The sequence below is a fragment of the Neomonachus schauinslandi genome, chromosome 13, assembly GCF_002201575.2.
Source record: "Neomonachus schauinslandi chromosome 13, ASM220157v2, whole genome shotgun sequence".
NCBI lineage: Eukaryota > Metazoa > Chordata > Mammalia > Carnivora > Phocidae > Neomonachus > Neomonachus schauinslandi.
Genome location: NC_058415.1, coordinates 12894980 through 12909248, shown reverse-complemented (window position 1 = coordinate 12909248; position 14269 = coordinate 12894980). Strand labels below are relative to the sequence as shown.

General features: G+C 46.9%; 1 protein-coding gene across 1 annotated transcript in view; it reads left to right on the top strand.

Moving 5' to 3' along the window:
* Positions 1-14237, top strand: part of KLF9 (Kruppel like factor 9) — a 22186-nt gene extending 7949 nt beyond the window's left edge. Inside the window, exon 2 of the mRNA XM_021694349.2 lies at positions 13929-14237. Coding sequence (XP_021550024.1) covers positions 13929-14158 — 230 coding nt within the window. The 3' untranslated portion in view covers positions 14159-14237. The remainder of the gene's footprint in view (positions 1-13928) is intronic.
* The last annotated feature ends 32 nt before the right edge of the window (positions 14238-14269 follow it).

Here is a 14269-nt window from a genome sequence, read left to right as displayed (position 1 = left end):
AGGTGCATCCATTTTTTATGTGTGGGATCTTCCAAGGCATTCATCTCTGTTTGTGCTCCGAACCCACGTTTAGGAAGGTGCACCCACAGCCTTCCCTTTGAATCTGGGTGCATCTGGAGGTATGTTAGCCTCTGGACTCCTGAGCTGTGAATGAACATCTGGATCTGAAATCCAAGGATTCTAGAGCTGCAAGAACCAGTTAGCTCACAGGTTAAGCCTGGGGCCACTGGGTGTTCGCATTTTTGTTTTTTTTATAAATAAAATGGAGAATGATCACAAATTTGAACCGGAGAATGGAATTCATCCCTGATTGAGCCTTTTTAAAAATCGAGGACATTATTTACATGGATGAAAATAAAGAGAGAGGAGCTTAAGCCCTGCAAAATTAATGACAAGGATTTGAAATGCAGGCAGCAGTATTTTATATCAAACAAAGTGTGAACATTTTTCCAAGGCGAGTCTCTGTCGTTTTGGAAGTGAGTGCGTCCCAGAGTCAACTGGAACCAAAGTGGGAACCGGCGGGGCAGGTAACTGACAAAAGCTTTGCAGACATTTCAGAACTGGAAAGAATGTTATAGATCATCTTGTTTCAAAGAGAGGGAAAAGAAGGTTTCCCCAGCTTTCCCTTGCAGGGGACCAGCTTTGGTGAGGCAGTCAGAAGAGTGTGTGATGGGGAGGCCAGCCCACTCTAAGGAGCTCGCAGGCAGGGCATCTCCAGGGGAGGCCTTGGTTTCAGTAGCAAGAGCAGTCAGAGCATGGGCTTCGGTGGGGCTCCAGTCCCGCCTCTGCCACTCTCCTAGGGTGAAAACTCTTTGAGCCTCAGTGTTCCCATCTGTAAAATGGAGTTCAGTGACTCAACTGAAGTTGTTCTGAGACTAATTCAGATTAGGCGTTTAAAGCATTTCGGACAGTGTCCCCATACACCAAGAATTATAATTAAAAATAATTTATAGGTGTTTCCCAGAAGCCCTTGAGGTTCCTAGAATTTTTGTTTACAATGATGGAGCAGTCCAGCAACAGCTCATTCTTTGAAAGAATATTTATTGAGTGACTGTTACAGGCAGAGGGCTGTGCTAGATGTTGAAAGCAGGCATTGTGAACATTGTGAATAATAGTAATGATGGAAAATTATTAATATTAGTAGTAATAATAATAATAGAAATAGCAATAACATCCAGCATTTATTACATGCCAACTTCTAAGCCAAATAGTTTATGTACATTGTCACATACAAACTCATGGAAGTCCTATGAGATAGGAAAGTACTCTTATTTTACGGGAGGAATTTAACTTGGAGTCAGTTATCTTAGTCCAAGGTTACTCTGGAATTTTCCTAGTGTGTTTCTAACTACCTGGAGTTATGCATGAATTGTTGTTGACCTGGACCCCTTGGGGTCCACCAGTGGGAAGACACCCTGTCTTGCATGCCTCTCCTGGACTTGGCCCCAAAGCCACAGGCCCTTTGTTCTCTACTCTTGTGTTCTAACTCTGGTGCGTGGCTGGTTTTGATGAACCTTGGTTAAGAATATCTACAGCAATCTTGGACTCTGACCAAACCTATCCTATATTTTCCAAGAGCTATTCGGAACCTGCTTCCTTCCCATCGAAAAAGACGCCAGTTCTGGGTCCACAGCTGTGTTAGTCAGGACTCTTGGTTGCAAGCAACTGAATCCAAACTTGGACCGGCTCAGTAAAAAAATAGAACTTTATTGGTTCAAATTATCCACCCATCCGAGGTAGCTCTGGATTCGGGGACTCGGTGTCTGGCTCTCTCCTTGGCTCGGCTCTGCTGTCCTTTGCTTTGGCTTCATTCGTGGGCAGGCTCTCTGGATGGTAGTAAGGTGACCGCGGCAGTGGCCGACTCCCAGCCTGCCAATTCAGCAAGGAAAGAAAGTTCTCCTTTCCTAATGATTCCGGCAAAAGTCTCGGGCTTCAGTCTTCATAACTGAATTAGAAGTTTGTGCCTGTCCCACAACTCAATCACTGTGGCATGGCTAGGTCATATCGAACCTCTGGGCTTGGGGTCTGGGGTCACCTCTCCCCCCGAGAATTACATAGACTCAGAGTGTGGAAGGGGTAATTTCCACAAGGAAATTCAAGGCGTGCTATTTATTACCCAAAAGAAGCAATGGATGCCAGACCGGCAAAGCCAGCAGATACCCCCTCTATCTGCCCACGTAGAACTATAGACAAGATGTTCCAAAAAGCAGAGGTTTGACAAAATGAGAGACAGATTAGTATGACGACATTCCCCCCCTCCTCTTTGAAGAGAAAGGACTCAGAGCTATCTCTGGAGTTCATCCTAAAAGATAGGCCACCAGTGCAGGTACTAAATGGTCTTGGCAGAAGATAGATGATTTCAACATGCATTTCTTGTGCTCAGGCTCATACCTCATACCTCTTCAGTGGACATTCTAGAAGCCAGTACCCAAAGCCTCTCATGGGATGAGGTTAACAACAACAGTGTGATAAGCAGCACCATTCGCATGGTCTTAATTCCAGTTGTCTGTCCATTTTAATGCCCAGAGAAATGAATTGTGTTTACATGAATGTTTGTCACCCTGGGTGTGAACAGAGAAAGGCCTCATCTTTGCAAAGATGGGCTGTTTATAGGATAGTTCCCGTTGGGATTCCGGAGTCCATTTGGTGTGCGTCATGCCCAACAACACCCTAATAAATTGTGAGGCAAAAATTAGCTCTTAAAAATAACTTACAAAAACACATAAAAATGACTTGAACTCCTGTGCTGCCATAATTCTACAGTAGTTTTGTACCACTGCCGTTTTCATGAAAATAAGCAGAATGACAACCACACAGCCAGCTTTTCCTCTGTCGTGTTACAAATCGTCCCCGGGGCCAGCCCCTAAATGCTTGTCTAGTGAGCATTATCCCTCTGAAGCGGGGGTTCCTGGCGTAAAGAAACATGGGCTCTGCCCCTCCAACCTGAGTCATTTCTCCTCGATGTCCTGCCGGCTTCCACATGGCAAAGCTCTGCCCGGGAATGCCTGCCCTAGGAGGGCTGGGGGGGCCAGGCGGGGGGCTGCTTGCGGAAGGTCGGACAGCTCAGCCCTGTCAAGCTTTGTGGTCTTTGGTGACAAATACCAGGCCATAGGAATCCATGGCTCATCCCATTAAAGCTTGAAAAACTATTTGACGGTGGCCCACATGGCGTGTGGTCATCACAACCTTACTGTGGGTCCAGCGGTGTAAGGAGGTTGAGCCCAGAGGGCAAATGCTGACACCATGTGCTGGAGAAGCATCACCAGTCGCTCTGAGCCACTGTGAGGGCCACAGCCCGGCTGGCAGGCAGAGCAGGCATTTTTCTAACCAGACAGCAGTCTCGTTTCCTGTACTTTTGTCTTTTGCCCGTTGCTTGATCCGAGCCAAAGGCGTCAGCCCTCTGGATCACGGTTGCTCCAGAGTGGGGGCTGCGGATGCTACATATAATTGTACCTAAGTGTGCAAATGGAAAGGTGATCCTCGTGTTTGCAAAGCAGGCCAGAAGTCTCAGTGGCCCTTGTAAAGCAACCGTGTGCATCGGGCACAAATTTCCCAGCCACAAGCCTGGGGTGTGCAAAGATGTAAATGTCTGTAACCAGAGCTGAGTTCTTGAGCGCTGCCCTGTGTTCCTCCCCCCTCGCCCCCCACCCCCATCACTTTGGGCTGTTGATGGAGAAGTTTTATCTTGAGTCCTGTTCAGGTCTCTCTGTCCCTTTTCTGTTGAATTGTATTCTTCTTTGGGTAAATGTTTGCAAAACCAGAGTTCTCTCTCCCCCTCCCTTTACCTTTCTTTCTCCTGGGAATGATCTAGTATTTGGTAGGCAAGGAGTCCACCTCTTTTCTTTTTGGCATCATGGGAAGCCTGTTGATGTTGCACACTATCCTTTGACCTTGATGGTCTCCCCTGGGGTGTCATGCACTAGCTTAGGTCTTGGTCCTCATGTGCCGGTATCCTCTGCTCAAGAGGGCCTCTGGACAGTGGCTCCAGGTGGTAGAACCTTGCAGTCTGTGACTCAGGACCCCTGGGGCATTCTCCCAGCCGTGTGGTCCTGGGCTCAGGAGCACCCAGTCCCTTTCCCCACCCTACATTTGGAAAGGTGAGGCTGCGAGGCATGCTCAGACACCCTCCTCCAGTGTGGCTGCCTGACTCAGTCGGTCAGGTGCCCTGGTGTGTTGGGGTGGGGGAGGGAATGGAACTTCCCCAGAGGGGCTGGTGCAGGCTCTAGGCCAGGCAACGGTGGCCATCCCCTGGCACTGCCCACACCTGTTACTAACAGGACAGTACAGAACGCAGGGCATTTCTTAGGGACCTCTATGCGTGTTCTCTAAACTCAGCCCCTCCAGTCTCTCTCTGTAGCTCAGGTCTCGGTAGGAAGCACGGGCCAATCAAGAGACTTCAAGTTTAAGGACTTCCGTGCTCTGCTTTCCATTTTTAAAACTCTAAAGCTCAGCAGCACAATCTGTTTTAAACTGTAAATGCCCTCCCGAAGCCAATCCATCTGGGAAGAAGAACCCGGAGTAAGAGAATGAGAGAAACCTGTGGTAGGAGGCTATGAGGCTATAACCCCAATGAGTTAGGGCCTTTGCTCTTCTTTCACATCTAATCTTGTCTCATGCTCCAAGCTGAAGGAGGCATTTGAAAACCGGTTCTCATCCAAGCGTGTCCTTGGACAAGTCGTCTGCCCTCTGAGTTGGCTTTATCTGCCAGGCTTGACAGGTTTTAATTTGATGGTTATCAAAGTCACCCAAAATGCAAAGATTCAGAGAATCTATGTTCTCAGGATAGTTTTGCCATTAAACATTTATATCCTGCTCAATGTTTAGCAAGTTCATTTATTATTTCTCTTTCCCACAAACAACTGGGCAGAAGCAGCGTAGTCTGGGATGGACAGGAAGAGCGTGGGCATGGGAGTCAGCTAATCTGAGCCCAGACCTAGCTGTGTGCTTGTGGAGAGGTCACTCCACCTCTGCCAAATCAGAGTTGCTGCGATGGGGCCATATGACTGAGACATCAGGACTTTTCTCTCGCTAGGTTGAGAACCCAGAGTCCAGAATCTGGTGTCCCCCGTCTCTCCTTCTGAGGTCCCAGCACATGAGCTAACTCCCCAGATCAGCTGAGGTCGGGGACACACAAACAATATTCAGAGAGGCTTGCTTCCTAGACACCAACGTCCAGTGCTCCGTGACAGATGTTACAGACACACCCCCACTTCCCCACTCAGAACCTAAAGAATGGGACAAGCTGCCTTCCACAGATAAACACAGGGGCCAGGAAGTAAAATCACACATTCAACTCTGAACTGACTCTGTTGTATCAACAAATAAAATATAAAAAGAAAATCACACAAAAGAAAATCACACATTCAACTCTGAACTGACTCTGTTGTATCAACAAATAAAATATAAAAAGAAACCAAATCACAAAAGGGATTCAGAGAGGGGCCAAGAGCAAGTGGCAATATAATGGGGATGACATTGAGGCAGGATGATTCTTCCAGAGCCAATAAAATGTTTTTATTTTTTCAGAGCATCTGCATGTGCAGGTCGCAATATTTCTGGCAAACAGGAGACTTTTGATTTCTTGGTTTTTGAGGTCATAGTTAACTGGAACGGTTTACACAGGGAAGTGTAGAATTGTCTGCTCCCAAGGATGGCCTGCATACCTCCTTTGTCAAGTGCATGGTGCTCCATGAGGGTCATGGACATGAAAAAGAAGAGAGCAAAGGCTCACATTCTGTACCTGTAGGTCAGCGTTGCTCTTCTATAGGAACAAGGACCGATGATAACGGACAACGGGGTAGGGATGCTGAAGTCCTAGGGTCGGGGCCGGTCTGTGTAGCTATGTGTCCCACCAGCCTCATCCATGAACGCTGTATTGCACCCTGGGCTTTGCACCTCTGCACGCACTTCCCTGCTTCCCAGTGAACTCACCCCTCGGTGGGGCAGCCTTGCCATTACTGCCTATGTAACTCTGAAGGGAGATTCCTGTCTGTCCTTGTAGGGGCCATTTTCCTTTCACATACAGAAGAAGTAGGAGGGGAGGGGTGAAGGAGGAGTGAGGAAAGAGATGAAGTATGTTCTGAAAGTTTCTTACTTTCTAACAATTTGAGAAGGAAACAGAATGATACTCCTTTCTTTGGTCTTGGACACCAGAGTGTTATTTCTCAATAGAAAGTAAATACCTGGCCCCCCATTCTCCACGTAGAATATATTCTTTTTTTTTTTTTTTAAAAGATTTTATTTATTTATTTGAGAGAGAGAATGAGAGACAGAGAGCATGAGAGTCAGAGGGAGAAGCAGACCTCCTGCCGAGCAGGGAGCCCGATGCGGGACTCGATCCCAGGACTCCAGGATCATGACCTGAGCCGAAGGCAGTCGCTTAACCAACTGAGCCACCCAGGCGCCCTAGAATATATTCTTGATCAACGATCAACCCATATGTGGAAAAGTTTAAACTCAAATGCATCAGTTTCCTTTGTTTTGTGTAAGACTCTTTTTCTCATAAAAGAAATTTGTACTTAACTTTAGAAACTTAACTGTTTCAAAAAAAATCAGAAAATATAGGAAAATTACAGAAAGAAAGCGTTACTCTTTATCCCCACCCCCACCTGTAGATGGCTACTGTTCATATTTTATATATATTCTTCCAGGATTTTTTCTCTCCATAGATGTTGCGCATACACACATATACAGTCGATCATACACTGCTCTTGTCACATAGTGGTATATTGCTAACATTTTTCCATTTCATTCTGTAACAATCTAGTACCTTTGTAACAAGTACACATTATTCCACTGTATGGATACACTGCAATGTATCAAACTGGTTCTCTATTGTTAGTTAAGTAGTTACCAAATTTTAGCTTTTTTTTTTTTAAAGATTTTATTTATTTATCTGAGAGAGAGAATGGGAGACAGAGAGCATGAGAGGGGGAGGGCCAGAGGGAGAAGCAGACTCCCCGCGGAGCAGGGAGCCCGATGCGGGACTCGATCCCGGGACTCCAGGATCATGACCTGAGCCGAAGGCAGCCGCTTAACCGACTGAGCCACCCAGGCGCCCCCAAATTTTAGCTTTTATGAACAATGCTGGTATCCCTGTACACTTTTGTGTTCCTATCTAATTATTACCAAAAATAATTCCTAGACGATTATATTGCCAGATAGCCCTTGATCAATTATAAGTCCCACCTACGCAGTAGAGGTCTGTTTCCTCATGCCTCCACCAATGATGGATCTATGTACAAACTTTTTTCCTTCTTTCTTTTTTAAGTAGGCTCCACACCCGGCGTGGAGCCCAACAGGGGGCTTGAACTCATGACCCTGAGATCAAGAGTCAGATGCTCAGCCGACTGAGCCACGCAGGTGCCCCATATGCACATACTTTTTAACATTTTTACCAGCCTGATATATATTTCATTAGTGTCTTAATTGGCCTGTTTTGATTACTTGTGAGATTAAATATATTTTCTTTTTTTTTTTTTTAAGATTTTTACTTATTTATTCATGAGAGAGAGAGGCAGAGGGAGAAGCAGGCTCCCAAGGAGCAGGGAGCCCAATGCGGGGCTTGATCCCAGGACCCTGGGATCATGACCTGAGCCGAAGGCAGACGCTCAACCATCTGAGCCACCCAGGCGCCCTAAATATATTTTCATATATTTATTTATTGGCCATTAGTATTTCTTATTTTACAAATTACCTATTTGCATCCTTGCCCAATTTTATTAAATTGGGTTATTAATTTTGATTTGTAAGTGTCCTTTTTGTATTACAGATTTTAACCTTTCGTCTTATGCTGCAATTTCCTTTATTAGTTCACCGTCTGACTCTTAAATTTTTTCACTTACGTATATTTTTACTATGCAGAGGTTTAAAATTTTTTTATGTGTTTCACAACTATTCTTCCAATAGGATTTTGCCTTTAGTTTCATGTTTAGACAGTCTCTCTCCACTCCAGGATTCTAAAAACAGTCACCTATATTTTCTCTCGCCTCTGTGGTTTTATTTTTTACATTTATGTATATAGCTCCTCTGGGATTTATTGAAGGGAATGGTATAAGGTAGAGGATCCAGATTTAATTTTTCAGATGTCTACGCCATTTACTGAATTACACATTCCTTTCTTCACTAATTTGAAACACCCCAACCCTATCGAGTCTTGGGTTTATTTTCAGACTTGACTCTGTTCCACCGAGTTGTCTTTCCCTGTGCTGGTCTCACACTATCTTAATTATTGCAGCTTTAATCATACATTGTAATAACTGGTATCACAAGTGTTCACTTACTGTTGTTCTCTTGCAAAATTTTCTTGGCAAGTCAAGTGTATTTATTCTTCCAAAATCACTTTAGAATAGTTTTGTCAAGTTCAAGAAAAAAGAATTTCTGTGGTATGTGTTAATTTCATAGACAAATTTGTACAGCATTGCCATATTCACACCACTGAGTCTTATCATCCAAGAACATGGGAAGTGTTCCATTTATTCATTTTCTTTTATATCAGGGTCTGATGATTTTCTTCATGCAGGTCCTGAACCTTTATCTTTAGGCTCGCCCTGACTGGCGGTGGTTAGCATATAAGAAAACCATTGCTCTTTTGTATATTTATACCTGAGAATGCATTTTTTAAAATTATATTAGTTTTTTTAGGTATTTCTCTTCAATTTTCCAGATAGGAAGTTGTATCAACTGCAGATAATTCTTTTATCACCTTCCCCTACCAGTGATTTACTTCTTATTTTTGTTATCTAATTGCACTCACTAGCATTTCCTGAACAATTAAGTAGCGATAGCGATGGGGACAGTGTCCATTCATGCCTCGAGCTTGACTTTAATAGAATGCTACCTTTATTTTACTATTGACCTTGCTGGGGAAAGGTTTCGGATCTATATTTTTCTAGCCTGTTAAGGAATTTTTCTTCTATTTTCCTAACAGCTTTTATTAGGGCTGGATGTTGAGTTTTATCAAACACTATTTTGCATTTTTCCAGGGAAAATGTGTGTGGGGGGGGGTGGGTATATTAGTCTGTTAAAAGGGGGAATCATATCAATATGATTTTGTAATATCAGATTATCCTTTTATCTCTGGAATCCTAGTTGCTTTTTTACGATCAAAACCCACTATTTTATCCTCAAGAAGCAGCCCTGATTTTGTCCATCTGCAAGAAGCTGTGATTCCTAATTGGCATTTTTGGCGTTCTGTTCGGCAAAGGAGGCCTCACACCCTTAGATCTGTTTTACGAGATGGAGTTACTTTTGCTGGAAGCCATGGGAGGTTCAGAGTTTGTATTTTTAACCTTCCTACCTTGATTAAGTTTAGCCCATTTTAGGCTCTTCCATGGAACTGTGGAAGGCAAGGGGAGAAAAGCCAGGTGGGAAAGCAGGTGTGTTGAGACCATAGGTCTCCCAGACCCTGGGCCAGTATCTCAATGACAGTCTGTCTGAACTCAAGGAAGCTTGGACAAGGTTGAGTATCACCAGTTGGCAATGCCCACACTGTCCTCTTTCTCCCTCTGTATGGAGAACTCACCACTTGGCGATGTCAGCTAATCACGGAGTAGAGTGGAGGCTCCTTCTTGAAAGCAATGAGCTGTCCTGTGTACTAAGTAGGCAAGCGCATAGCCTGCAGGCTCTACTCCACTCCTCTTGAACCCCTCGGAGGCCCAGGAGACTTCTGGAGGCCTGACCTGTCTCTGCAAAGAAAGTCTCTTACACACCAGGTACGGTATTCAGTAGCCGGTTTGATCCAGTTAATTTTATACTGGAAGCCGAGGCTGTCAGCGAGAGGTGCTTACTTAGCTCGTTGCCGGAAGGGGAGGGGAGCGGTGTATAAATAAGGAGAAGGCGGAGGAACTTGTGGGGTTAACAGCTCTGCTCCAGTAAAGGAAGAGTTTATTGTGTCACTGCCTCTGGGTATGTTTTCCTGTAAAGGCCAGAAATAAAACACGAGTACATGCCTGTTCTTCCCCCGCCCCCCTCCCCTGGAGGACGGTAACTCTCTCATTAATACTAAAGACAAGTTTAAAGATTCTTTAATTGATAGTTGCTGTGCCCTGTGATTTGTTCGGTGCGAAGAAGGTTAACTGTTCTTTTGTGGGCTTTAGCCCTGAGCTGAAAGGCCTGACTCGGTTTCCCCTTGGCTGTAGGATGAAGGGCCAGCCACAGCTTCTCCAAGACCCCTCTTTTCCTCCTCTGCCCACGATCTCTGGTCCCATTCAGCCTTAAATTGTGTTCCTTCTCTACGTAGGATTTCTCCATTCCATACTTTCTTAGGTACAAAACATGTATCATTTTTTAGATAATACCTTACTATGTGTCTATTATTAACGAACATGCCGAAATGTATCCCCAAGTAGGTTGTATGCAGACTCTTCACTGGGTTAAAGAGGTGGGTGGTCTCAAAGGGCTACAAATTCTAAGTCCCCAAGAAGAATCCAGGCTTCCTGCACACACACATTGTTTGGCCAGCACAATGCTTTATAAGGTGTTGAATCTGAATGCCTGTGAGGGAGCAAAGCAGTATCCGGTTGGCCATGACTCCATTACAACCCGTGATCAAATGCACCTGGCATTTCACCCATTTTCACTATGTGTCTGGCTCCTGAAGCCATCTGGATTTGCAAACTCTGGCGTACACCAGGTACAAGTTCAAATCTTCAGGGCGAGATCATGGGTCGGCCAACTTTCTCCCCCCAACTGTTTGGTAAAAACCAAAGTAAGAATGCTGTTTATACCATTTGAAGCTCGCGGACTTTACAAAAGTAGATGGCAGGTCAGATTTGGCCTGTGGGCTGTAGTTTGCTAAACCCCTGATTTAAATCACTGACTCAAAGCTCCTAATGTTTTTACAAAGGATCCAAGAAGAATCAAAATGATCCTGGAGCTTCTACACTAAGAATTCACTTCCAAGTAGGTCTTTTTTTAAATGCTTAGGAACTGTAAGGTGGAATTATACAAGTTATGTGAGTCTAACAAAGGCTGCTGTGTTGGCTCGGATTTGCTCTGGGCTCAGTAGGTGGCCCGCTCTTCTCTGAAACAGGGATAAAGATTCCACGTCAATGGCAGCATCTGGGTTAGAAGCAAGAGAACAATCACACGGTGACAGGCATGAGAAGCAGTGAAGACGAGATAGCCATAAGCCAGACTGAAGGTGAATTCACTTGAAACATACATGAATCGTAAGCATAAATACTTAATAGTTCTGTACGCACAGCTGATTTAGGCTTCGTGCTCATTTTCCATTGACTATCCCTTCCATAAAGGCATCTTCCTAAAACAGAGGGAGTGACTTCTTTCTTTTTCCAATCCAGAGCATAGCAGAGTGGTCTTCCTGATCCATTTTTCCCACAGTGGACACAGATCCATTCCAATAAATTAACCTCCTCTCGTGACTCACTTGAAAGAAACATGTGCCAGTGAGTAAGCTAAACCACATTACCACTCCTCCGAGAAAAGTCCCTCTGATGAGTTTTAGTCCTGACAAGCACCGAGAAAACACTGAGCCTTTCCTTTTCGTCACTTTTCTCACCACCAAATCACAAAGCAGTGGAGAGACAGCTCCAGTACGGAGAGAGCAGTGAGGGTTGTTCTGTTTGGCTTGCTTTGGTTTGGTTTGGTTTTATAATTCATCGCTGTATGAATTCTAACCCTTCATTATATATATATATTTTTTAAGATTTTATTTATTTATTTGAGAGAGAGAGAATGAGGGAGAGAGAACACCTGAGAGGGGATAGGGTCAGAGGACGAAGCAGACTCCCTGCCGAGCAGGAAGCCCGATGCGGGACCCGATCCAGGGACTCCAGGATCATGACCTGAGCCGAAGGCAGTCGCTTAACCAACTGAGCCACCCAGGCGCCCCCCTTCATTATATTTTTTAACATCACATGTTTAAGAGAACATTTCTCCCATAAACCTTTCACTGGGATTAAGAGGACTTTGGCTGCAGTGTAATTCTGGAAGAGGCAGGAGTTGCCTTACCCCGTGATCTGGGAACTTCCGAGCAGGCTTTGGTCATGTGAGTGAACTCAGCTGTACATACACACACATGCACACGCACACACACACTTAGGCATTTACTAAATGCTTGGCGATATAAGTAGCACGAAAATCAGACATGATACCATCCTCATCCCAGGAGGGGATTGTTCAGGATGTGATGACTGTTACGCTGCTGAGAGAATAGCGGATAAAACCTTAGCCATGTGTGGACTGTCACGGAGATGACACGGGCTTGGTGGTGGTGTTATTATCAGCATTTCTCCGTCTCTGGCACAGGGTAGGAGAAGCCAGGGGGGAAAGGATGAATAATATTTGGATGACTCAGATGCACCACACTGGACAGCCCTCAGCCTTTTGAGTCTCTGGGTTCCGGGAAGGTGGGGCCAGGAGTGAGAAAACATGCACTCCTCACACCTACCAAAGGGGTGTCTGGAGAGTTCTGTGGAAGGCAGGACCCGCGTGCCCTGGGTCTGTGTAGCAGCTGCTTTGGGCTGTGCTTGAACGAGGTGGGGAGTAGGCAGGCAGGCGCTCACAAGAGGGGCACCCAAGACTCTCTCATCTTAAACAGCTCATGGTGCCTTTCAGCTTGTGTGTGGGTCCAGCAAACGTGGCCACGGGCGCTCTCCCGCCCCGGCAGGGGCCAGGAGGCCCCCAGTGCTAACCTGATCACGTCTGGAGGGTGAGGCTTAGCTGCATTTTAATAAAGTGGGACATGGAGACAATATGCTGAGTCTGAGGAGAGCGACCGCAAAGGAGGGGCTGCTGGAAACACCAGGAAGTGCTAAGCCTGTTTCCTCATCTGTGAAATGGGCCACCTCCATGGGGCGTGCTGTGAGAAATCAGTGGGATAGTGCATTGTGAAGCCCTTAGCGCTCACTATTTGAGAATCATGCTAGTTCTTTTATGAGACATATGGAAGAAGCTGGGACTGCTTAGTGTGAACAGACTAGAGAAAGACAGGATAGCTCTCCTCAGATATCTAAAGGATTATTATGTGGCAGAGGGAACAAATACGTATTTTTTAGTATAAGACACTATGACTGGGGGCACCTGACTGGCTAAGCCGGAAGAGGATGGGACTCTTGATCTCGGGGTTTGAGCCCCGCGTTGGGCATAGAGATTAAGAGTAGTAATAGTCATAATAAAAATGAAGACAATATGACTTATAAAATATGGCCTTCAACAGGGAAGCACATTCCATGTCTCTAAAAGTGTTTGTTACCAAGATGCTCAGGAACAAGCAGGCTTTCTTGTCGGGTGCCGGCCTCCCTGTCACCAGACCGGCCCTGACGGAGGCTCGGTGGCCACAGCACTCAGGAGCTCGAGGGGAAACACCCGCTCCAGGTGAGAGGTCGGTTGGACTCGCTGCCTCAGTCCTGCGGCGCCAGCAAATCCAGCAAAGGGCCGAGGTTCCTGACTCTCTGGGAGAACCTGTGCGACCAGCCGCCATGTAGAAAAACCAGCCCCCCCCCCCCCCCCCCCCCCAAGGTGATGATGATAATTTCCAAGGCTCTCGGCGATCCACTGGGTATAAAAGAGCAAGTTCCTTTGCTTGGAGAGCATGATTCTGGGAAACTTCCTCATGGTATCTGTTAGTCTGTTAGGTGCCACTGGGAGGTGGGGGGGGAGGGGGGGACCGAAATGTGTTTCTCAGCATGGGAGGCGAGAGTCCAAGAGGAAGGAGTCCGCAGCGCTGGTTCCCTCCGAGGCCTCCCTCGGTGTCCTCTGCGAACACTCTGTCCCCACATGCAGTCCCGTCCCGAGGTCCCGGGGGTCAGGATGCCAGCCCAGGGATGCGGGGGTGCTGGGGGGGGGACACGCCTTCAGCCCCCGGGCCTCGCCTGCGGGCCGTGTCGTGCGGGTCCCGGGGATGGTTGGCGCGTTCCGCGACCCTGCTGTCTCACCCGCGTCCTGTCTCGACCCCCTCCCCGCAGGTGAGCGGCCCTTCCCCTGCACGTGGCCAGACTGCCTTAAAAAGTTCTCGCGCTCGGACGAGCTGACGCGCCACTACCGGACGCACACGGGCGAGAAGCAGTTCCGCTGCCCGCTGTGCGAGAAGCGCTTCATGAGGAGCGACCACCTCACCAAGCACGCCCGGCGCCACACCGAGTTCCACCCCAGTATGATCAAGCGCTCGAAAAAGGCGCTGGCGCACCCCTTGTGAGGGGCCGGCCGCGCCCGCCCTCCCGCCCGCCCGCCCGCCCGAACTGCTCCCGGCGCCCGGGGACGCGGCCGGCCGCGAGGGGGCGCGCCGCGGGCCCGCGGGTCCCTGCCC